The sequence below is a fragment of the Sycon ciliatum genome, chromosome 5, assembly GCF_964019385.1.
Source record: "Sycon ciliatum chromosome 5, ocSycCili1.1, whole genome shotgun sequence".
Taxonomy (NCBI): Eukaryota; Metazoa; Porifera; class Calcarea; order Leucosolenida; family Sycettidae; genus Sycon; species Sycon ciliatum.
Window position 1 is genome coordinate 24,105,904 of NC_088647.1, and position 24,891 is coordinate 24,130,794.

Sequence of the window (24,891 nt, forward strand, 5' to 3'; positions counted from 1 at the left end):
GGAGAGGTTCGAAAAGGTCAGGATGCTGGTTGACCACGGCAGGAGTTCCTTTTACCTTCCTTCTCTCTCAAATTGTCTGGATATTGAGTATCTCGCTCGAGCGCTTTCAAATAATAAATCCTGGTTTGACTTGCGAAATCGTGGAACCACACGGAGAGTGACATGAGTTTCATCCCAAAACGCAAACTCCCATCGTATTCATGTGGTTTGTACCGCGTTACGTAAATCGCACCGAACGACTCCATATTGTTAGATGTCCGTGCGCGAACAGCCGTGCCCGTGCCTTTTCCAGAAAATGTCCGACGCGAAACATAGAATTAACTTGGTGTGGCCCTATGTTCAAAGACTGAAACTCTGGTAGTTGAAGAGAAAACTCTCACCTGTCCATTGCAATAAATCTAGCGTTATTTTTTACATAATTTTTCCGGCATTTTAATAGTCTTAATGCATATTTGTAAATCTACAGTGCAGTTCTGGGTGTTCGATTGTTTCTCTTTGCAGCGACTTACCGAACAAAGAGGGAGTCACGTCACCTGTCGACCTGCGCCAAGCAGAGCCAACAACTACGGTGAGTCGTGTTTGTGTGCATGCATTGACATGAAGAGCTGTATAGTATGTGTGTTCTCCTGGCAAAGTTGAACAAGCGTGAATTTTATCCCCTCAAAAGAAATCCCGGTTCCTTCTTTTTGCAGGCCCTCAAGATTTAATAGAGGCCTCCAGCCAAACTCAGGTTGTGTGTGTGTGTGTGTGTGTGTGTGTGTGTGTGTACGTGTGTGTACGTGTGTGTGTGTGTGTGTGTGTGTGTGTATGTGTGTGTGCACTCGCGCGCGCGCGCGTGTGTGTGCGTGTGTGTGTGTGTGTGTATTAGTAAGATTTGGTTGAAGAGGCTGCAATGAGAATCTGACGGGGTTTGGGGCCATTCCTGTATGTGTGCCCAAAAGGCCCTCTACAACTACAACTACAACTATAATTCATGCATCTTCAACCTCTGACCCCCCCCCCCCTTCAGGATTAGGTAAAATGGTGCTTGCTGGTCGCTGCTGTAGGTCTTAGTGTATCGTGCTAAAAAATTGACAGATTCTGCACGAAAATCATTGAATGGCAGAACCATACAAGTCTTATGGCAAGCAATTCCTCAAATTCTGCTCCTATTCTTTTTCCATACATGTACCAAACATGCATGAACCGTCGCAGAAATGTACCTAATTCTGCCGGGTTTTTATTTTATTTTTTAGGAAAACTCGGCCTCTAGCCGACTCTCAAGCGAACCGTGGAATTTATTTTATTTTTTTATTTTTTCTGCTGGCCAGGCACCTCTAGCGAACTCTCTTCACGTGGTGGTCTGCAGCAATGTGGACAAGCACTTTGACGACCTTCGCCATCTCTACACCAGCATGAAGATGCCGGACAAATACGGTGAGCAGCAGCAGCACGCGTACGGAACGGGCTGAGATTGTGCTGCAAGTTTTTGCCTGATGTTACTGGCTTGGGGTTGTTTCCGCATGTAACTCCGAGCTGCGATCAAGCCTCGTTCTGCGAGTTCTGACAGTTCTGGGTAGTGTTTTCCTTTTGACTATTCTATTTGTGGGTGCATTCAAACGTTCTCTCTGAACTAGCCGGGTTGATGTATGCATGCCACATACCTGGGTGTGTGATGCCACTAGCCTAAAAGGGGTCGGCAGTGTTGGAAATTCTATTCTTTAATTCACGATGACTTCCACGCGCTTGTCTCACTGGACCTGATGGTGGTGACATTGTATATTGTGCAGTTGTCCACGCGGAGTTTCGAGAGTCCGAAGGCGTACGCCTGCGCCGCTTTACCACGGCACTGCGCCAGCTGACCAAGCCGGTGGAGCTCAACCTGGTGAAGTCGCTGCGGCTCAACGACAGCTCCCACGGCGCCAATCACATCTATAGGTAACAGTGCCTTGCCGCGCCTAGTGGTGGGCTGATCTCTGTCTCCAGCTTCCATGGTGGCAATGCTGGTGTGCTTCGTTTAGAGTGATGTACATCACAACAATAGTGGTGCTGGTGTGCTTCGTTTAGTGTGGTGCCTGTCCTGTGTCCACGATAGTAATCCTGGTGTGCTTCGTTTAGAGTGATTTCTATCACAACAATTGCAATGCTAGTGTGCCTCGTTTAGCGTGGTGCCTGTCCAGGCAGGGTAGAGTCTAACATCGATCAACATGCTGCGAAAGATAATGAGTTGTGCCTCGCTTAGTACTTCTTGTCTTGACAGTGCGGTGCCTTGCTTTGAGTGAGCTACTGTACCAGGTCATACCAGATGTGCTTTGTGTAGAGTGACGTTTGTTCCAATAGAAGAGTTGCTGATGTGCCTCGCTTAGCGATGTCTGCTCCGCCAGTGTGGTGACTCAGTCACATTCCATTGGCTGTCCTTCAGTTCTCTCTCTCTCTCTCTCTCTCTCTCTCTTTCTCTCTCTCCTTCCTTCTCTCTCTCTCTCTCTCTCTCTCTCTCTCTCTCTCTCTCTCTCTCTCTCTCTCTCTCTCTCTCTCTCTCTCTCTCTCTCTCTCTCTCTCTCTCTCTCTCTCTCTCCCTCCCTCTCTCTCCCTCTCTCCCCCTCTTTATCTCTTTCTACATCGGTGGCACTGTGCCCCGGGCATCGACTTATATCCCATCCAGAGCGACTTGCACATTGCACCGCACCATTGCTGAATTGTTCTTGTTCATTGGCGCTGGAGAGCTGACATGTTCCCTGCTCCCTGTGATTTAGTGATCATGTACTGGTGTGTAGCTATGGGTGCTCCCATCTGTAGGTTACGTTCTGAGTCGGTTTTCACCTGCACGTGCACGTGTGTGTGTGTGTGTGTGCTATTGTGCTGGGTTGCAGTATTGAGATGAATCCGCTGAGGACAGGGTTTGCCGTGGCGAGCTCCTCTGGCGGCGTCAAGGTAAGGAGAAGTGCCTCGTCACCGTAAGAGGCGACTGCGGGCTAGGGAGTTCCTTTGTAGTTCTCGTCTTGTCTCGTCTCCATCTTTACTAGGAGAGGTGTGGTCAAGACCTGTTGTACCACCAGGCTATGTATTTTAGTACATTGTCCATTTGATCTGTGTAAGCTCATCTCACTTGGAAAAACAAATTGGGAGTAATTAATTTGGAAGACCGACCCACACATTACTACATGTTCTTTGGCTTTCATCCGTCTCTCCTCCGTTCTTCATGCTTTCATCATTCTCCCCTCCGTCCCTCTTGCTTTTATCCACCTCTCCTCCGTTCTTCATGCATGCACTGTGCTCTCCATACCAGTGTTGCCGTGAGGGTACTAAGCTAGTGATGTGGGTCGGCACTGCAGTAGTAGAAGCCACTGCCGCCCACGTCACCACTGACTGGGCATATTGACTTGCTTATTTACCTGTTCGTCACATGTGTGCATGCTACTCTGAGTGATGTCGCTGGCCTTCCGGTGATCAATGCTCTCACAGATCTTCGACTATCAGCACTTCATCACGGCCACGGAGCCGTTCAACGCAATGGCCACCGTCCTGAAGCCGACGGACATAGCAACATAGTAAGCGAATGAGTTATCATTGTGGGTCTGGTACTGGTGACGGTGGAGAAAACTGTAAAATCAACACTGCTTTGTACCATAATATACTAGTATTCGGAAATCAGCACCGGTCTTTTAGTACAACCTGTCTGAACTACCGTAGAATCCCGCGGATAAGCCCACCCAAGTAAAAGCCCATGCTCGCGCATAAGCCCGGGGAAAGTTGGAACATCACAAAGCTTCATCGTACAAGCCCATGGACCTAATCGTACCAAGAGTCCATAAATTATGGACTCTTGGTCGTACTATGTAGGTTTTTTGTACAATTCAACACAATCATGGGTTGTTTCTGTTTGCACAGTGGCTTTCAGCAATGTACTTCTCACTTCCTTGGTACTTTTCAATGCGCACGTTTGGTGTCAGCGTATAAGCCCATGCCCGCGTATAAGCCCATGTTCTTGTATAAGCCCACCGAAATGTCCTTATGAAACAGATAAGCCCACGGGCTTATTCGCGGGATTCTACGGTACTCGACTAGGGAGTCGTAAAAATGTTACGACCCCCTGGTCGACATGTACTGCCATGTATGTGCCGTACGGTGTACGGTTTTCGTTAGTGCAAACGAGCTGGCCGCACGAATAAGCCGAGTTTCTGGCGAGCGAGCTAACGAGTGCCCGGTGAGATCATTTCAACACTTATTATAACCCATATACTAATTTGTGTTTACTGCTCTTTTCTCCTGCAGCTCGGCCACATGGAACCGACTGAGGCCGTGCCAGCTAGTGTTCTGCGACCAACAGGGCAGGCTCTGGCTCTGGGACACTGCCAAGCTGCAGCCAATGCAGTTCCGGGTAAGTGACGTGCCGGCTGTGTGCCTGGGTGAGATCATCGTGCTTCGGTCAGTAGCCAGAAGGCGGACGGTGATTGATCATTCCATTACATGTAGCATGAAAGAAGAAAAAGAAAAGGAAGAAGTGAACGCATTATGGTCATCGACTATGGCATGCATAGTATTCATCGACAAATTCATTAGGTTTGGGGAGTGAACGCATTAGCACGCGGTACTAGACTAGATATGCATAGTATTCATAGACAAATTCATTAGGTTTTTAAGAGTGTAAATACACAGAAGAACCTTGATTACCGATCACAGTGCTCAATACACGGCGCGCAGAGCTTAGTACAAACGAAAATCCGGTGGAACAAAAAGTGATCAAATGTCTCTACTCACGAGTTTCATGCTGAAAATCAATCATCGGAAGACTGGGGCTATACTCGGGGTTCATCAGTGTAAATTTATGTAGGACTCATCAGTGAAGACCCTATTTCCAGTCACGGGTCCTGATATCAGTCACGCAGTTTCCACTTTCCAAATTCCGCTCAGATACAATCCCCGTATCAGTAGTTCTTTTTCAATATGCCAGCTTCTGGGTTTCAGACAACAGCGAGATGAATTTCAATGGTTGTCATGTACATGTACAAGACTTGGTGATTCGATTTTAGAGAGCTTGTGACTGTATGACTGATATCGGAGCCCGTGACTGGAATTCGAACCGTGACTGAAATCACAGAGTCCTACTTTATCTTGCACATCAGTGGAGATTTGCACTGTAGAGGATTGACGACCGGATAACAAATCCTACACAGGAAGTCTTATTATTTCACTTGTGGGTAGAGTCTTCAGGAATAATCTTGAAGTCGGTTGAGAATAACATCACTACCTATGAATTATACACACATACATCTTCACAATACTCGCCAAATGGTACCTGGGCTACACCAATCACTAAATGAAAAAGAGAAGATGGGCCTTGCCCGAAAATTCAAACGATTAGGCCGCACCGAATTAGCCTTTATTATTAGTATTATTGTAAAAGAGAAAAGGACATATGGATACGAGTTTAGAGAGTTACTCTAAACTCGTATTCATATGTCCTTTTCTCTTTTACATTGGAAAGGCTTCCTGTCTGAAGCCTTTCCATACTGGTACTCGATGTTCCAGTTTTGTGACACGAGAATGGCACGAGAATTAGTGTACCGCTGAGTGTACCGCTGAGTGTACCGCTATACACGTGGTCGACACGTAGTCGACACGTTGTTGATACTTTTTTGACACGTGACCCCGTCAACGGTCTGCTTTGTGCCAATGCCACTCGGTAAACGCCGATGTCGCGTACGACAAAGACGACTATCCCGTACGCGAAATAGTTGAGAACTGCATGACGTGGACCTGACGGCAAGGACAACTGCGAGGAGGCCCCTTTCGGTACCCCTGACGGGAAGGAGAACTGCAGAAGTCGACGAAGTCGAACGAGGAGGCCCCTTTTCCGTACCCCATACTGCAAAGTGCCATTGATGGATACCTTTTGCACCTGGAACGACCCCTTAAACGCTGTCGCGGCGACTATCCCGTACGCGAAATAGTTGAGAACTGCTGACGTGGACCTTTTGCACCTGGAACGGCCCCGTAAACGCTGTCGTGTCGGCGGAGTGAATGTGCAGGGTACTAGGGTGAAAAGAATTGCTGCAAAGACGTCCCCTCTACTAGGCTCTAGGCCTTTGCCTTTGGAGACATCGTCGGCGAACTGAATGCGCAGGGCGAAAAGAATTGCTGCAAAGACGTCCGCTCTAGGCCTTTGGAGACATCGTGGGAACTCCTTCCGGTACTATACAAAGTGCTGACGTGGCCGTGGACATGTACATGGAGAGTCATGGTGGGACTTCATGTACATGGATACATGGTGGGAATTCCTTCCGGCACCCCCGTACCGCAAAGCCAACGGTGGGGAAGGAGAAGTGCAGACGTGCAGGAAGACGAACGAGGAGGAACCAGGACGAGCGAGCAATGGCAGGACTAGCTGGACCGTAAGTAATAGCTGAATTGTGCATGACAACTTGACACCCATGCGGCACTCGCCACTTGCCACTGCATATTTCTTGTCCACTAACAATGTCTCTCCTCTGCCCCCTGTGTGTCCACGGCCCTGTTTCTGAATTGGCCCGATGAATCGAATGTCTTCCGCAACCGGAACGGCCCCGTGAACGCTGTCGCGTCGGCGACTGAATGCGCAGGAGGGAAAATATTGCTGCGAAGACGTCTCCTCTAGACGACGGTAAGGCACCCCATTGATATGTTGCCAGTGTGTGCCAGGGTATCGCGCGATGGTGAATGAGGAATAATGAAGGGTACGGTGGGACTGTAGACCTGTTACCTTCTGCTAACACGTTATCAGGTGGAGAGTGTCTTGTACTCACGTTATCAGGTCGAGAGCGTATTGTAGTCACTCTCTCTATTCCTGTACTTCATTACGTTTAAGGTGTACGTATAACTTCTCAAAAAAAATTTAATGGTCCACAGTCGTGTCGGAAGGGTACGGTGGGACTGTAGACATGTTACCTTCTAACACGTTATCAGGTGGAGAGTGTCTCGTACTCACGTTATCACTATATCAGGTCGAGAGCGTATTGCAGCCACTCTCTCTATTCCTGTACTTCATTACGTTTCAGGTGTACGTATAACTTTTCCAAAAAATATAATGGTTCACGTCTTCAGATAGAGAGCGTATTGCACCCACTGTCTAGTCTCTGTAGTGCATTGAGATTTTGTTGATCGAACATGAAATGGATACACAGCCAAAGCCAGGCCAAGTACATGGCGAGATGTCGCCAGAAGAACGTCTTCAGGTAGAGAGCGTATTGCACCCACTGTCTAGTCGATTTTGTGGATCGCACATGAAATGGATACACAGACAAAGCAGGCCAAGTACATGAGAGAGTGGACGATGTGCAGATCGACACGGCCTGCGGGTACTTCATTCTTTTTCTTCTTGCTGTTGCTGCTGTCCCCGCAGAGGCTGTTTGTTGTTGCTGTGTGCGTGTGCATGTGGGTGTGCATGTGACTGAGGTGTGTTAGGGGTGGGAGCACGTATGGTGTGGCTGCACACAGGAGTGAGAAAGAGAGTAAAAAAGAAAACTAGGATAAAAGTTAATCACTGCAAAAACATTGCCAAGTATGTGAGCACTTTGGACTTGACAGAAGAGTGCACGGGCGACGTTGACAAAACATACCGCGGTGACTGTCACTATCATGACAGCAGGGCACATCGCACGCAGCATCGCAGATCGTGTCGAATTGCGCATCATAATATTGCAAAATTGCTCCTGTGCATGCAAGTGGATTTCATTGCACTTCTCAGTTTGCGAAATGCTCGATTATGACAATTCTCCGTGTGAGTGCACTAGCCCTGAACAGACATGTAGGTGAACCGTTTGTGGTGTCTCATAGCCTACCTCACGACCTTCTGCTTTCTTTCTTCATCACTTGTATCTTGCAGGTATATCATCCCGTGACGACCACATTGAAGTCTGAATTTGAAGTGTGAAGATGCTTCAGCAACCACATCGTACTTTTCCATTGCTTTCATTGTGCTTCTACTGTGCATGTGTGTAACTTGTGGGGTAAACATGTGATGACATTGTATGCTGGCGACACGGTCAGATGTTCATGCGTCTAACGTACACCTGCATGTTATGCATTGAAAAGGGTTTGCCACTTGCGATCCTGGGACGAGTATCAGGTCCGCTTTGTCCTGTGTGGGCTGTATCAGATTGCTGTTCACTTCTCTATCTGTTGGATATGTGACTTTCTGCAAGTTTCTCCTGTATGATGGCTACGTCCTTGCTTGTCACTTTGTATGATATTACATTCTGTATTCGCTGCTTCCATGGCATGGTCTGCAAACTGCAATCCTTGGGCAAATGTCATGTTTGCTATGTTGTGCTTTGGCCGTCAGCTTGTCTACACGCTGTAGTTGAATTATTTTTGTTTCACAACTGACTTCCTCAAGTACGGTGGCCACTGCTTTGCATGGCATTATACATGAAGAATTTCCTGTTTGTGCCGTGTGCATGTGCGTATGTGTGCGTGGCCACGTGTGTGTGCCGTGTGCATACACATGTTTGTGTATCTGTGTGCGGGGTAGCGAGGCGGGGAGGGCTGGTATGTATCAGTGTGTTATTGCAGTCGCATGGCTACATACAGTACATCGCGCGCGTGGTCATCATGTTTACCTTCGGGGTTGGGGTGGGGAGGGAACGGAAAAAGAGCTGAAATTATCCATATAAAAATCGCTCTGTGAGCGGTTTTGAAAAACCTTTACTGGTACTGCCCCGTCGTAAAAGTAAGAAATTAGAACTGGCCCATTGTTCCCCCAAATGCGAACTGATCCACCTAAATCGCGAATGACGGGACCCGAACGCACCAGTAGCACGAGGTTCCTACCTGTGGATGCAGATGGGGACGTTGGTCCGGACCATAGGCCATGTACTGTACTAGCGGTAGGCTTCCCTATCAAAATAATAAATTCTACTACTACTACTGGTGTTACCCTATGATAATTGCCGTGATCCTGTGCCCTCCCGACCTCGTGCTACTGGTGCGTTCGGGTCCCGTCATTCGCGATTTAGGTGGATCAGTTCGCATTTGGGGGAACAATGGGCCAGTTCTAATTTCTTACTTTTACGACGGGGCAGTACCAGTAAAGGTTTTTCAAAACCGCTCACAGAGCGATTTTTATATGGATAATTTATTTATGGCTCAACATCCGAGTTTCAAATTATTATTATTATTATTATTATTCTCGTATCTGTCCCGAATGGGACTCACGACGGCAGAATTAACCGTGAGCATGTGTGTGTGAGAGTGGGAGAACGAAATGAAAAAGAAAAGAAGAGTCTTGTAATAAAGGTCAAATTTAAGAAGAGCAGTACTAGATTAAATGGCTGAGCAGATGTTACTCCATTGTTTTCTGTCGCGGGCATAGGTGCCGAGATCACAAATTAGCCTTTGGTATAGGGTAACCCAACCGACCGATGTTTTGAACGCCGACCATTTTTTTGTTTGTTTGTTTATATGCATTCATGCATATGTGCATCATACGCATGTACATGTACATGTACGTGCTCGCACTTCGCGTTATGGTCCAAGGCCAAGGCTCTTCCTTCCTGCTCCTGACTCTGGCCGGCTAGACATTTCAGTCCTTTGTTTCGAGTTGACTCGAACGAGTCTGATTTGTTGCAGTGTGGTTCTATTTGCCAAGCGTAATATTTTCGACACTGACATGTTTTAGAAACTCTGCTGGCAAAACGTTTCTGTCATTATAGTTAACGGTGGCTGGACTGTCGTCAACAGCTGCATTGTTCAAGTCACGTACCCTGAGCAATTTGTTGGAAACTCTTCATCCAGAAGGTGTCACTCGCTTCAAAGCAGTGTTTGCTTCCGAAACCGGGTCAAGCCGCAACGGTGCTGACAAGAGTGATACTGTTGGACTTCATGTTTAGTTCGGATGCCAATTCTTTTTCTTTACATTGGAGCAACAGGCCAAGCTGTAGTTCCTGGCTCGCGGCAATTGCTGAACGATGTGTTGATGCGCAACGTCTCGGAGCTCTGCTCTGCTCGGTGTCTGACCAGTTTGGCTATTCCTCGTGGTCTGATCGAGCTGTTGATTGCTATATAGTCTACATGTATGCTTGATTTATCGACCACGCATTTTCTATCTGAGCTGTGTACTGAGATGTGCATACCGGTCTGGCATGCATACAAATTATGAGGAAAAAAAAGAAAGCCGACCGACCGACCGGCATTTTTCTGGCCATGTTACCCGAAACCAAAGACTTATTCGGTGCGGCCTGATCTCTTTTTCTTTTAGTGATTGGTGTAGCCTAGCGACCGTTTGGAGAGTGTCGTGAAGATGTATGGGTATAGTGGATGGCTACACTGGAGTCTTCGCATTTTGAGAAATGTATTTACCTATGAATCATGAAGGGAAAAGAAGCAGGAAAGAGCAGGGACCGTTAATGGTAGGGGACACTAGGGCTGTTAAACAAATTTCAGCAAAATCACTCGTAGGAAAGAAAAAGGACCAAGGAAATACTCTTATTCGTAATAGCCCTCTCCGTACTTGGCGCTGAAACAGGGTAATTGCAGCGAGCATCACAACAAAGCGACACCGATGTTCCAGCCCATATGGTATGCAAACCAGAAACGTGGTAACCCCATGCTTTGTGTATAACATGGCAAAGTAACCTGGTCTGGACTTTGTAGAAAGACTGTGGTGTCATGGACGCACGGTTTACAGCATCCCCGGCGAGATAGAAAGTGGGGAAAAGGCCACCGCAGAGCAAGATGGCCGCAGGAATGAGCCATGCGGCTGCAGCATCCTGTGCGAGCCGCACCGTGACCATGCGATGGCTGCGGCACCCATGGGCAGCGGCGGTCATTTTCGCATGTCGTCTTGATGATCAGCAACGGTCATCGCTCTGTTGTCTCCGCTGTAACAGGCTGCCCGCAAACCTCACCCTCTCGGAATAGTCTGAGGATCTGGCTTTCCCTGCACAACATAGTTCCTCTCCTCCGCAGGTTGTGTTATTTGCTAGTTCCATGGACTGGCATCTGATTTCAACACGCCTGCTCGCCTCCTCTACTTGTAACCCGTTCCTCTCTAGATACGTGTTCCTTCATGCAGGATCCTTTTGCAAGGGTACCTTCAGACAGGGTACTGCGTCAGGCTTCAGTTGCCCTCTTGATCTCCGTTGGCCACTCCGCAGGGTCACCGGTCTCAGCGAGCTTGGAACGAAGAAAGAGTCCACTTCAAAGTCCGCCTTGCGGAAATGACTGGAACAAACGTGGTGGTGCTTGGAACCCTCAAGATTCAAGTTCCTCGTATGGTTTGTCTACTACTAGGGCTTCCCCACTAGCTGCGTTAATGATGCGGCCTGGCATCGGTAGTTAACGATGTCACTGATGTTTATTGTGGTGCAAAGAGACATGAACTACAACTGTTATTAGTTTGAATGTGAAACAAGTTAACTTACTTACCTTCTGGTGTGGCCGATAACAGATCCGATAGTTCTGTAATCGAATGGAATGCTATTCTCGATCTAGTGCAACCGGAGAGAGAGCAGAGAAAAGGCTAAAGCAATTGCACAGGCTGTGCGTATGAGATGATAATGGCAGTGGGGCCCAAGCGTATCGGTGAACCATAATAGTGCAGCTTCAGCACTCGTAGAGCAGCCAGGTACACAGCAGCAGCAGCGTGCCATGTCCACGAGCAAGAGCGTCGAGCAGCAACAGAAACAGCTTACTTGATCTCGTCTGTAGGCAATCCATACATGAAGTTAGTACGATAATTATGATCTGCCATCGGCATAATATTATCTTTCAATATTCAGCTTCAAAACATTATAAATGTTATGGGCTCTTGATGGGATACGCTGAGTCACTGCAGGTTTTATTGTACTAGTTTCGGGGACCCTGCCTTATGGTATACCAGTCAATTGGCCATTGGTACAGTACCTTGAAGGCCCATTGACAATACCACTTTTGCGACGAGACATGCGACTTGCGACGAGACATGCGACTTGCGACGAGACATGCGACTTGCGATGCGACCTGCGACGAGCTGCGACTGCGACACACGATTCACTGTCTTTTACGTGTTTGCAACATCCCTATGTATTGCAGATCAAAACATGTAGGTGCACGTACAGTACATGCACCCAGAGTAGAAACTGTACTGCATTTGTGTGTGTCGCGCGTCGTACGTCGCACAAGTTGAACTTTCTCTCAACTTCTGCGACAGGTACATTGCGACTGTATTCGACAGCTCGCGGCAGCTTACGACAGGCATTTTCTTGTCGCAACTGTCGCAAGTCGTGTGTTACGTCGCAAAAAAGTGGTATTGTGAATCGGCCTTGACTGTAAAATACAGTTTTTAATGTCCCTTGAAGGTACAGTGGAGATTGGATATAACGACACTCTTTCGGGAGAAAGCAAAATGTCGCTATATTCGATCTGTCACTAAAACAACCCTATCTTCACACTTAGTATGCAATATGTATATCAAAATGACAGAAATGTATTGTAGATATACTTGTCCATGATTGTACATGTGGATAACAGATGTGTATGATTGTACAGTCATGTGTCTTGCATGCATTGTTCAAGGTAAAGTCATCCCGCACCGCTGCACTGCAGCTACAACGTGCAATGTAAAGCACACATGATATGAGTGACCCGGAGGTCCGGGCACGTGGCACAGCCATAATATACCATGTTCCAGACATGCCAGTCTGCCTGGTACAAGAGGAAAGTCGTTATATCCGATGTATTTTCACTGTTTTTCAGGTCTTCGGGCACCAAAAAAGTGTCAGTAAATTCGATCTGTCGTTATTTTCGAGGTCGTTATACCCGATCTATAATGTACAGAAAGGACTTGCTAAACGACTTGGGCAACAGAATTGTGTCGCTAAACTCGATTTGTCGTTATACCCAAGGTCGTTATATCCAATCTCCACTGTACGTATAATTACAAGTATAAAAAAACGTAAAGTGTAACTGTGTAGAAAGGTTTAGTATCAACTTGTGCATCAGCAAACACAGCCACAGGTACGATAAAGACCACGATCTGCCGTTTGAAGTGCAGCTATATGAGGGCTTCACCTGTTAAAATCGGCACCCGTCCGTCCGTTTGCGAATGTTTTCCAAGTTGCCGTGTGTGTACCGTGTTTGGGTGTGTGGGTGTGTGGGTGTGGGTGCATTGTCTTGTGTGTTGTGTTGTGTGTCTGTGTGTGCGTGTGTGTGCATGTTTTTGTTTGGTTATGCATTACCGCTATTCCCAGGAGCACAGCAGCAGACCGACTACACACAGCACATTTCCGTCTCAGCAGGAATGGCCGCAGTGCCAGTGTGTCTTCCATCCCAACCAGCCCGACCTGTGCTTATCGGGATCACATGACAGAACTGGTTAGTAATTCCTGACTGGCTGTTCTTGATTGGTTGCTTACTCTGGCTAACTCTCTCTCTCTCTCTCTCTCTCTCTCTCTCTCTCTCTCTCTCTTTTTCTTTCTTCTTTTCTCTCCCTGTGCTGTGTGCAGTTCGGTTGTGGGATTTTCGAAAGCCAGCATCAGTTGCCATGCTGCGAACCCTGGACGCTGTTACTGGCATTCACTTTCGACCTGGAAAAGATCAAGAGATTGGTGTTGCAGCCGGAGGTAATTAACAAGCTCCGGGTGGTTGCCACCACTCCTTGCACTATAGAATAGCTTCATGTATTATACATGTCTTTTACCTACACCTTGCTGGCAGTAAACTCAGTGCATTTTCTTGCTTTTGCACGCCAGTATTTTTAACTTTATATACAGACAGTGCGTGCCATGGCTATTAAAACTGTACATGGGGGGGGGGGGGGAGGGAGGGTTTATCGGGTGTTAGCGGCCGTTAGCGGCCGTCGTGAGTTCCCTTTGGGAACGGATACGATAATTTACTTTACTTACTTTATGGGGGGGGGGGGCGTGCATGCGTGTTGTGGATGTGTATTCATGTGTTTTGTTTGCGTGCGTGTGCGTGTGTGGGGGGGGGGGGGGTATGTTTGTGCATGTGCATGCAGCCATGTGCTTGTGTTGCTGTGGATACACATCTGTGTGCAGCACATGGAACGCAGAAGTCGCTGGAAATTTTGACAGGGCCTTTCGCAAAAAGGACTCATTTGCTGCTGTTCATATAACCAATATACCAACTTTGAAGAGAAATGGTGCTAAAGGCCTCGTCAAGATTTCGACTGGCTTCTGTGCTCTGTGTGCAAATTCGTTTTCCTGCAACAAAACACCTGTAAGCCCATTGCGCAATTACGTGTTTGCACCATAAACACCCCACACAGCCACCTGGGCATGGTCGTCTGGGGTGTTGAACAGTGCATTGCTGATCCCAGTGTACTCACATGCATTACTTATGCAATCCATATTTGGCAATGCACAATGGTCTTATTCAAAGCATCTGTTTGCGGATGTACTATGTGTGCTCCGCTGCTCTAGATACAGTGAAGCTGTACGACATGCGCAACTTACTGGAGCCCAGGACCACCCTGTCCTGCGATGGTCGCATCAGCAACTTCACCTTCCTCGGCGAAGAGGAGTTGGTGGCTGGGTAAGGCACTGTGGAGAATGTGGACAGTGAATGCCTGGTGCACAGGGTTGTCACTGGTCATAGCCTGTCCCTGGGTACTACAGGAAATCCCAGTCCCCCGGGTACCGGGCACTACAGGAAAGTGTGAGATTGTAAAGGTATTCCGGCACGGAATGTACGTAATAAAGCTAATGAAATAGACCAGTCGGGGAGATATCCTATCTAGGACATCGCACTCTGAATGAGTCTGATTGGTTACCTGTCCCAGAGTTGTCATGGAAGCGTCGGTCGCGCACACGCGATGAAAAGAAGTGCTGCGTGAGCATTTCTGAATGTATGTGGAGGATGCACGATCGTAATGGCGATGGATTTCTTTCCGAATTGGTCAAGTTTGAGGGAATAGGCGGAGAATATCAGACATCGGCGGGGATTGAGGTAGTGTATATTCGATTCTCCATCGAATACCCGACCGAATGGCTGTTTTCGTTTGGGGATTTCATGTGGGGTTTCTCGTAGCCACGCGACGCTTCTTTGGAAACGATTGGTTCTAATTTTGAATATTTTGCCTTTGGAATGTTTCTTCACCATGTTCACGCCCCGTGCGTTCATTTCGCCCCAAACCTGGCCATGCAGAGGAGGAAGACGAGCCAGCAGGCGCTAGGCCCGTAAATTACTGCCTGGAAGATATTATTTGGCCAAAGCTTGCTGTTGGCGTTTTTGATTTCTTGGATATGACAGCTCTTGCCTAAAACTGGACCTTGGACGGTCTTTCTTGGATATCAACCCAGGACGTGGTGGTCATGGATGTATCGCCATCGCTTTCAGCCAGATCCTTCTGCTGCCTGAAGCCAATGGCGATAGTAAAAACTTTATCGCAGCAGCAGCTACTGCTCTGCTGAAAGTGCGAACACAAATTGCTTTGCCAATCCTCTTGTGCACTTGCAATTTTCGATGTGACCAAAACGATTCGCTTGCCAGTTCCTTTGTCCAGGCGTACTCCACAACGAGGAAAATAAAATTCGTGAAGGCAAGAGGCAAGATACGAATCTCGACTCGCTTGAGGCAAGCCTCCAGGAGAACGACAACTAATAATTACTTTTGAGACGAAAGCCTGAGGCCTTCGTTGCGTTTGTTTTGAGTGCGACATGTTCATCTTCCTCGGACGCGACACAAAGTTTTGAGTCACGTGTCACGATTACTATGGGAACAGCATAGTATGTATGCTGGGGCATGCTGGGTTCCGTGATGTCCTATCTAGGACATCACCAGGACTGTAGACTCCAATCGCAAATATTTCCACGCGCAAGTTGGTCTGTGCACGCAAATCGAAAGCATTTCCCGGTTCAAGTAAATGGAAAGCTAGTGACCGGAAGATGACATTACTTATACTTACACTGATGCGGATGCTGTTGTTCTTGTTCTTGTCCCATCTCTGCAGCACTTTGAATGGTCAAATGCTACACTGGAACATCACGCGGGGTCAAGTTCTTTGCAGCTACGGGGGTGTGATCAACTCACGCTGGTCTGTGGGCATGGCCACGGTGGCGGCGGACACCGTTGCCACGACTACCAGCATGCCCGACCACAGTCACTTGCTCTTTTGCGGTACGCTGTGTAGAGGAAGGCGTAAACACGCACGCACACTCGCACACGTGCACACGAACGCGTGCACACACACACACACACACACACACACACACACACACACACACACACACACACACACACACACACTATCCCGGCAAACGTGTGGCTCTGGTTAAGCATTACGGCGAAGAGCGCCTTTACAGCCAGCACATTGAGCTTGGGCACGTGTTATACTAAGGCTGCTTATGTCCATTTCAAGATCGTTTTGTTCTTCTGCTTGGAAAGACACTGCTGGTACTGCCACTGGGATTGGTGCTGCTGTTCCTGCTGCCATTGTCATCATCATTATCGGTGTTCTTGTTCTTGTTTTGTTCTTGTTGCTTCTGCTGCTGTTGCCGCCACCGCCGCCGTTGTTGTTGTTGTTGTTGTTGTTGTTGTTGTTGTTGTTGTTGTTGTTGTTGTTGTTGTTGTTGTTGTTGTTGTTGTTGTTGTTGTTGTTGTGCTGTTATAGGTAGCGAGGATAACTCCGTTATTGGCTACTGCAAGCACCTCAGCGTTCCATTGCTACGTCGTCAGTTTGCACGGCCAACTGGTCTCCTGGTAAGGATTAGTGGCAACGCGCATGCATGTACAAGTTCAGTGGACACCATTTCATCGGCAGTTGTCTTTATGTTCTGAGAGAGAGAGAGAGAGAGAGAGAGAGAGAGAGAGAGAGAGAGAGAGAGAGGGAGGGAGGGAGGGAGAGAGAGAGAGAAAATACCATCATGTTATCTTGCCGAGAACCTAGTGCACAGGGTCGGCGCTCTTCTAGGGACACGAGCAGAGGCTGATACAGAGTTCACTGGAACAAATACTGTCATTGTGCAGTAAACTCCCCTCTTCTGGACTCCCCTCTTCCGGACTCCCCGGTTCCGGGCACTCCCGTCTACCGAGCACCCTTTTCACCCCTCTAGAGTCACACGACCGCAGGCCTTTCAACGAAAAACGGCCGCAACAGTAGTCGTAGGCATAAGCAAGTGTTGACTTGCACACACAGAAGCACGTGTGTTCCGAGTTGCTGGCAGTTTCTGGTCACGGGTATTGCCTGGTCCCAACCTGCCTGGATAAGGGAAGTTCTACTGTACATAACGAACATTATGACGATTTATTTCAATTATTTGTGGCGGCCAGTCCAAAGAAGAAGAGTTACTGTAAAAGTGTGACGAGTCAAGTTAAACAATTTGCAATTTGTCCCCACTTGGTGGGCACAAAGTTAAATGACCTTGCCGTTTAAACCCGTCTTCTGTTTCTCTCGTGCAAAGGAGAGAAGGAATAGCATACTAGTAATGTTTCTTGGGACAACGATGGATTTTTCTCTCTCGTTGAGCGCTAAACTGTGTGCCCCGCTAGAGATTCAACTCTTACAGCATCTCTCATCTCACTGCCTTTATCCTGCTTGTGTGCTGGCCGCTGTTCAGAGTCAGTTACGACCGCAGCCGTTCATCAGTGCTCTGGCATGCAGACCGGTACGTGGTTGTGCTCCGTTGCCATTACTTGTGTAGCAAGAAGGAGCCACGTGTGTGTGTGCACGTGTGTGTCACTGGCCGGAAAAAGCCACTTCATAGCTGTGTGGTGTAGACCAGGCTGAATAGTGGCGGCCAATTCTTCAGCCTCGCAAACCGTTGAATGGTGCAATCCCAGCACAAGTTGCTATGACTTCTGCTGTAGCATCGCTATCATCGCCTCTGGCGATGGGTGTCAAATGGCGTGTCAAATGGTGTGTGTGTGTGTGTGCGTGCGTGCGTGCGTGTGTGTGATCCCCAGTAGCCTAATTGCTAGGGCACTGTCCCGGTAAGACAGGGGTGCTGGGTTCGAATCCCACTCGTGGATCCTTCTTACAAGCAATGCTTGTAGGAACCAGTTGCCAAGGCAGTGTTCAAAATCAAGAGACTTTTGATCCTTTTGATGTTGGTCGACTTCTTCCAACCTACTAGTACCTTGTCTTCGCTGATCATCTAACACGAGGAGAGATTTTACATCATTTATTGTTTATTGAAATTTATCACTTCTTCAAGTCACAAATTGAAAATACCTTTGTATTCACTTTTCACCCCCCCCCCTTCAAGTCACAGGTTTAGGAATCCAGTGTAGTAACTCATGCATACGATCCCAAAAACTTGGAGGCAGGAGACAATAAGTAATTTCAGTGAAATAGTCCTCATTGCTGATGGCTGGAATGGATTATGGCTGCTATTCCCTGGAAACATTTGGTCAGAAACCCGTTGTGATTGTTTTCCTGCCCCCCCCCCCCCCCCTGCATTCCCATGCCTTGACCTTCTTGCCATTCTTGTTTGCTTTGCCTTCGCATATTCATTGTGTGATGTTTAGGACGAGACGCTGAGCGTGCTGGCCGGAAGTAGTCATGGCAGTCTTAAGGTAGGGTGCTGAGCTGTTGTGGAGCCTCGGAAATGCGACCACCCTCGGGACCGACCGAAGTTGTCTGATTAAAATGAGGGCTCTGATTTACAAGGGATCTGATCTGCAAGGGATCTGATCTGCAAGGGGTCTGATTTACAAAGGGATCTGGTTTGCAAGGGGTCTGATTTACTCATACAAGAGATCTGATTTGTTAAAGGGACATCCCGACCATACAATGGTCGTTAATGCTTGCATTTCCGAATACTTTCAGTTGTCAGGGACCATACAAATGGTCGTAGATTGGAAATCCGAGATGATCGGAGACCGGGTTCCTAAATGTACTGGTATATGCGCCTATGTTGGGGGGGGGGGGGGGAGACAGCAAGGTTGGTTTGATGTGACGGTCGAAGACTGGTGTTCCACTCACCGTAACTCTGTTGACCATGAAATATCTGACCTCTCTGGCTGCCTTCATTTGCTGTACGTGTGTGTGTGTGTCTCTCTCTCTCTCTCTCTCTCTCTCTCTCTCTCTCACTCTCCTCTCTCTCTCTCTCTCTCTCTCTCTACTTCTGTTGTCACGGCCACTGCACAGCTTTTGGAGGTGGAACAGACATCAACAGACTCGTGATCGAATGGTGTGTGGCAATTTAATGTTCCATGAGATCCTGATCCTCATGTCCATGTGTACTTTTGTCTATCCTATTTTATCATTTGGGAGCTAAACTTGCATAGACGGCACCGCCGATCTTACCTGTAGAACCATCATACATAGCCATGCTGCATTTCTGAATCCTAAAAGAAGTAAAGCATAGTCTGCACATTCGCGTCACCACCTGCTAAAGGAGATTGTGTTGAGAAACACAACCAGCGTAGTAAGTTTTGTTTGTACCAGTCCGCCACCACACCTGATTATACAATGGTGGCAGATGGAGTGCGTACCTGTGAGGATGAGATTGTAAGTCTCAGAAACCAGCGGCAGCCGACGAACGGCAACACCGCGTTAGCTGGATGCATGTGTTATCCTGACTTTCACTCCGAGTAGTGGCTACCCAGGTAACTGTGGGTTTCGGCACAGGTCATAGCATATAAAGTGGTTCATGCATGCATCGCTGCATTCGTTGGCGCAGTGCACACACTGCCATCTCGGGTCTCGAACTCGGTCCCCATGCCTCACATGCAGCCCACAACCACTGAGCCAAAGCACTGGCCTCTGTATACCATCAGATACCTAAAACTTTCCACTAAACCATTGCCAAGTGATTCAAGATGGAATCCACATTTTTTTCATTCCGCGCAAATAAGGATTGGGTTTTGAGCTGATCCGGCCTAGATCGGATTGAAAGGGGCCAGAGATCCACTTTTTGGTAAATGGATTGTAGTGCCCATCATCCAGGGTCTTTTTTACGAGTTGTCTGGTGATTGCTTTTATATGAAGCTTTGGGAAATACAGTTAATGTTTGATCTCAGTCGCCCAACCGTGCGTGCACTCTAAGCTGACCAACACACTCTTCTTCTATCTCTCACAAACCCTCTGAACGAAGCGAGGAATTCGATGCTGATCAGGGCCGTAGCATTGGGATTTCAGTTTTGTCCGGCCAGATTGGCTACTTGACCAGAGAATGGAAATTATCGATGAAAGCTTTTTTTCACGAGTTGGGTGGGTCAATTATTTCGGAATGGGTGCTACGACCCTGCTGGCAGTTCCTCCCAATAGCCGTTCCAACTATTGTAAAAGTCTCGAAAATGCTGCTCACAGTTTGAAAATGAATCTTTGAATGAATTATGACTAAACCCAACTGAACCTCTGCTCTCTGTCTTACGTATATGACCAGTACTTCAAGTAAGACAACTTGTAAAATTAATAAGGATTCCCCGAAGGCTAAATGGCAGTAGTAAATGCTTATCTAAAGGGGGGGGGGGGGGGGTCTCCAGGTATCAACATGATGTAAGGTCAACCTGGTAAATAACAACAACTCGCGATTGACGACACTATTCTTCAGACCGAGTAACCATTTTGACTGCATACGTACGTTCGACCTCCCGAACAGTGACAACTCGCGGACAACAACGCTTTTTCCGTGCCCGACTGCGTGTGTCGTTTGCAAAAAATCACGGTTTGCGTTAGACTCGGCTGGAGGCCGAGTCTAACGCATCCGTAGGAACGCCACCACCCTGTATCCATAGGAACGCCACCACCCTGTATCCATAGGAACGCCACCACCCTGTATCCATAGGAACGCCACCACCCTGTATCCATAGGAACGCCACCACCCTGTACCCATAGGAACGCCACCACCCTGTATCCGTAGGAACGCCACCACCCTGTATCCGTAGGAACGCCACCACCCTGTATCCATAGGAACGCCACCACCCTGTATCCATAGGAACGCCACCACCCTGTATGGCTGGTTTGCGAGGTTGACTGTAAATACCGTAAAGTCTTGTATAAAAGCCGCGGCTTCTATGACTTTCTCGGTGAAATTTTGCAGGCTTCTATATGAGACAGGCCTCTACACAAGACAGGTATTTCTATGTATGTCAACACTAAAACCAGGCTTTTGTGTGATTTGATGGGCCCAAAATTGCGGCTTCTATTTGAGGGCGGCTTCTATTCAAGTGCGGCTTTTATACAAGACTTTACGGTAGTCCCAACCCCCACCCTTGAAAGCAGTCCCTGGTGTGTTTGGATGACCACATGGTACAGTCCCCGCATGCTTGTTAGATCTTTTAAAACAGTCTGTTGTTTTTCTGTCTCTCTCTCTCTCTTCCTGGTGTCCTCAGCTAGTGCTCCACGGGCTACCGGTTTTATTGAGCCGTCGTTCAGTTGCCACGTGCACAGGGCGTTCGTTGTCACAACCATCACGTCTTTCTGATTTTCTACTCTAACAAATTTTGCTGTGTGGTCCCTTTGCATATTTTCATCACGGTGCAGTTCTTGAAGTGAGTAACCAAGTTCCTATTTGAGACACAAACTATGATGTATAGCGGATACTATTCATCTTTCCATCGGTCCATTGGGACTGATGCATGGAGCGCTGCTCCTTTTCACTTCTTGCTTTGTTTGTCGTGCGCACCCATGCTGCAAGTGTTCCTATTTTTCTCCAGCTCAAGAGAGTCTCCAGTGTGTCTCGTCCGGTGTGATTATGGCGACGACCATTATTCTCGTGTTCCGTGTTTTCCGTGAGCAAGCCTGTGTTTCTTTCTTCTTGTCAAGCGCAGATGATTTTCACCCAGTTTCCAGCGTGTTTTTTTCTTCTGCCGTGTTTGTCTTTCCTGAAACATCTCCCTGATGCGTGGTCAGCGAAAGCTTTGCGTGGTGCACGTTTACCGATCTTGATTAGTCCATCATATTCTGTGGTGCGAGGGCAATGTACATGTGTATTGCTTGCGTACTCAAGGTCGGACTATATGCCGGGTAGATAGGAGTTGAGCTACGCTCAGGTTGTCAGGAGCTGGTGTGTCCTGAACACCTAGTGCTTAGCTTGGACCCAGCTTTCTTTAGGAATGCTGCAGTTTGTAGCTCTCTCTCTCTCTTCTCTCTCTCTATCTCTCTCTCTCTATCTATCTATCTATCTCTCCCTCCCTCTCTCTCCCTCCCTCTCTCCCTCTCTCTCTCTCTCTCTCTCTCTCTCTCTCTCTCTCTCTCTCTCTCTCTCTCTCTCTCTCTCTCTCTCTCTCTCTCTCTCTCTCTCTCTCTCTCTCTGTCTCTCTCTCTCTGTCTCTCTCTCTCTCTCCCTCCCTCCCTCCCTCCCTCCCTCCCTCCCTCCCTCCCTCCTTCCCTCTCTCTCTGCAACCGGTTTTGTGGTGTTTTTCTTTAATTAAATCAATTCTGCTGGAATTCTCCAATCAGCCGAACTCACGGAAGTAGTATTCAGTATACATGTAGTGGACAATTGAAAGTTACAGACCAAGAATATTGACTCCTCTATGACATAGATCTATGCATCACATGTATCCCGCCAGCTACTAGGCTACTTATAGTCCTACAGTGTTTTTTTTAATACTTTTAAAAATTGTAAATCACACGATTAAAAACATGTAGTAAATTGCATAATAATGTTCTTCGATCAAGTGTTAGTGTTAGTTACCCATAATGCCGTACAGCAGCAACAGTTAGTAGCACTTGAAGTAGATCTTGCACATGGAGCACACTCCGTTCATACAGTGATGCAGGATAATCATGGTGTGCAGCAGGTAAAACCTGTCAATGCGACCACACTGATAAGGCAACCACCCGGCTACAACGGGACCACTACCACCACGACCAAGGGATGTGATTTCCAGCCAAATGACTCTCGATAAGGAGACCACCTGTATACAAGCACCGCATTTGTAAGGTCCCTTGAGCGGTCGGCTTAGACAGGTTTCACTGTATATTCGTCTTCCAATGACTTCAAATTCTCCAATACCTCGCTGGCCGGCTTCTCCAAGAACACGTGGTTTGCTTCCTCCTTCCGGTTCTTTTCTTTTTCACACCACTTCACCGGGAAGTCCCTCTCTTTTTGTCGGTGATCCATCCACACTTGAAATAAGCCGGCGCCAGTACCGGCAGTGCCTGCGGCGCCGACGAGAACGAACGCTATGGTGAGTGCCGACAGGCCAAACGTGAATGGCGCCAGCGCAGCGCCGACTGCCGTACCCATGCCCAGCACGCCCACGGTGGCCAGCACGGCCGCGCGCTGCAGCTCCTCCTTCTCAAACTCCAGGTAGGTGCCGTTGGGACCGTAGTGGCGCACTTCGCGGCTGATCGCTTCGTTCACCTGGAACTTGTGGCATACGAAGAAGAAGAGCTGAATCAGCTCGTCTGCACAGGCGTTCACCAGCATTGTCCAGTTGTCTCGCAGCCATTGCTTTTGCCAGGGACCGATTGGGGTGACATCGACTGGCTTTTTCGTGTTGTGATCGAAGATCATCTCGCCAAACATGCAAACAGGAATTGTGTCGACGACTGGCATCGGAATTTCGGCACCCAGGAGGATATCACGCCAGATTTTCTTCCACTGGGCGAGATCCATGAGAAATTTCCCGTGCCACTCAGGAAATGCGTCCTCGTCAATTTCATTGGCCGTAGCTTTGTGCATGCGTTTGCCTCGTTCCTGTCGCATCTTGGCCGATTCCGCTCGCTGCCTCTGCTTCTCCTCTTCAGCATCCCGCTCGTACATCTGAGCTAACAGATTGATTTTGGTCATAGCAATTGCACACCGCTTGAACAGCTTTCCTCCATTCGCTTCCTTCAGTTTCTTGACATAATGGTCGTGCACGTTGAAAAGGCGGCGACTTCCATTAGCGGCCATATCGAAGCACAGAATGACCAGGTCTGGCTCGCCGGAGACGCTGATCATTGATTTGATGTCCGACAAGACTTTCTCGTCCTTATCGTTGGCTCCTACGAAGCCCGGGCAGTCCCAAATGCGTAGTTCCCAGTCTCTGTTGCCTGTTGTTACTCGAGTGGTTTCAAATGCCAGTTTCTCGGTGACGGGCATAGGCGAGATTGCATGTTTTACCTGGGAGAATTCCTCGAGCAGCAATGTGTTAGCCAGTGTCGACTTTCCCGCACCACTTGGGCCAACGAGCAGAATGTTCAGCTTGCGCACATCGCTACCCCGCTGCTGGAGAAGTTGAGGTATGGATACCACCGCATCGGGATTTTCCAGCAGGATGCGCTCCACCCTCTCCTTCAGGTCACCGATAATGGCCAGATGGTCTTTTACCAATTCGGGGCTTATCGGCTTGCCTGGCGAAGTCGAAGATTCAAGCGGCTTCATGTCGTCCGGCTGCGGAACCTCTACAGAGGTGGTGGGTGCTGGAGCTGTGTCCATGCTACCTTCCCTCCTAACCTACCGTAGTCGTGCGGTGCATAGAAAGAAACCTGGCACATGCACCGAGACGAGGAAGAGAGGTATGAGTAGATCTACTGACAGAACTCTGCATCAAATCTTATAATCTTGGTACTGACTGTACTGTATTTCAGTTTGTCATCATATTACAAGGTGGTGGAACACCGTGTTCGGAGACAGTGTCCCTTACTACAACTATCCACGGTTGGCAGAGCCCCGTCCGTAGCTGCCATGCAGTGCGCAGACATCATGACTGGCAGTGGAATAGATGGCTTGTCGACACACTAATACCATTGCCCAGCAGATGGCCGAGGGCAGGTGATGCCGCAATCCCGAATTCAGACCATCGTGCGCTCTACTAGTATCCAGCGACTCGCTGTTTTTAGCAGTTAGCAAAGGCAGCACTAATCCTCGCTTGTATATCACTTGGCGTTTCTCCGGGAGCAGGTCAGAGGGACGATCAAGTTTCTACCTTGTGACCCGACGTACCTGACAACCGAACAAAATCTGCTGTCAAGTACCGGTATGTGTCCCATTACTAGCATGCCATTAGTATGCCACTACATGTACATGTCGCTATGCAACCGATGTGCTATGTGCACAA

At 48.2% G+C, this 24,891-nt stretch overlaps 1 protein-coding gene across 2 annotated transcripts; it reads left to right on the forward strand.

The window, feature by feature from the left end:
- Positions 1 to 501: 501 nt before the first annotated feature.
- Positions 502 to 21,875, forward strand: LOC135818112 (uncharacterized; the record flags this gene model as incomplete). Of its 2 annotated transcripts, none has more annotated exon segments than XM_065331437.1 (15): positions 502 to 568; positions 1,311 to 1,416; positions 1,770 to 1,917; positions 2,850 to 2,910; positions 3,442 to 3,527; positions 4,252 to 4,357; positions 13,185 to 13,308; positions 13,440 to 13,556; positions 14,376 to 14,487; positions 15,905 to 16,071; positions 16,565 to 16,653; positions 17,511 to 17,558; positions 18,421 to 18,468; positions 19,043 to 19,085; positions 21,232 to 21,875. In XM_065331437.1, coding segments are annotated over 14 exon segments (1,315 nt in total), but the record flags the coding sequence as incomplete, so codon positions are not given.
- Between the last annotated feature and the right edge of the window lie 3,016 nt (positions 21,876 to 24,891).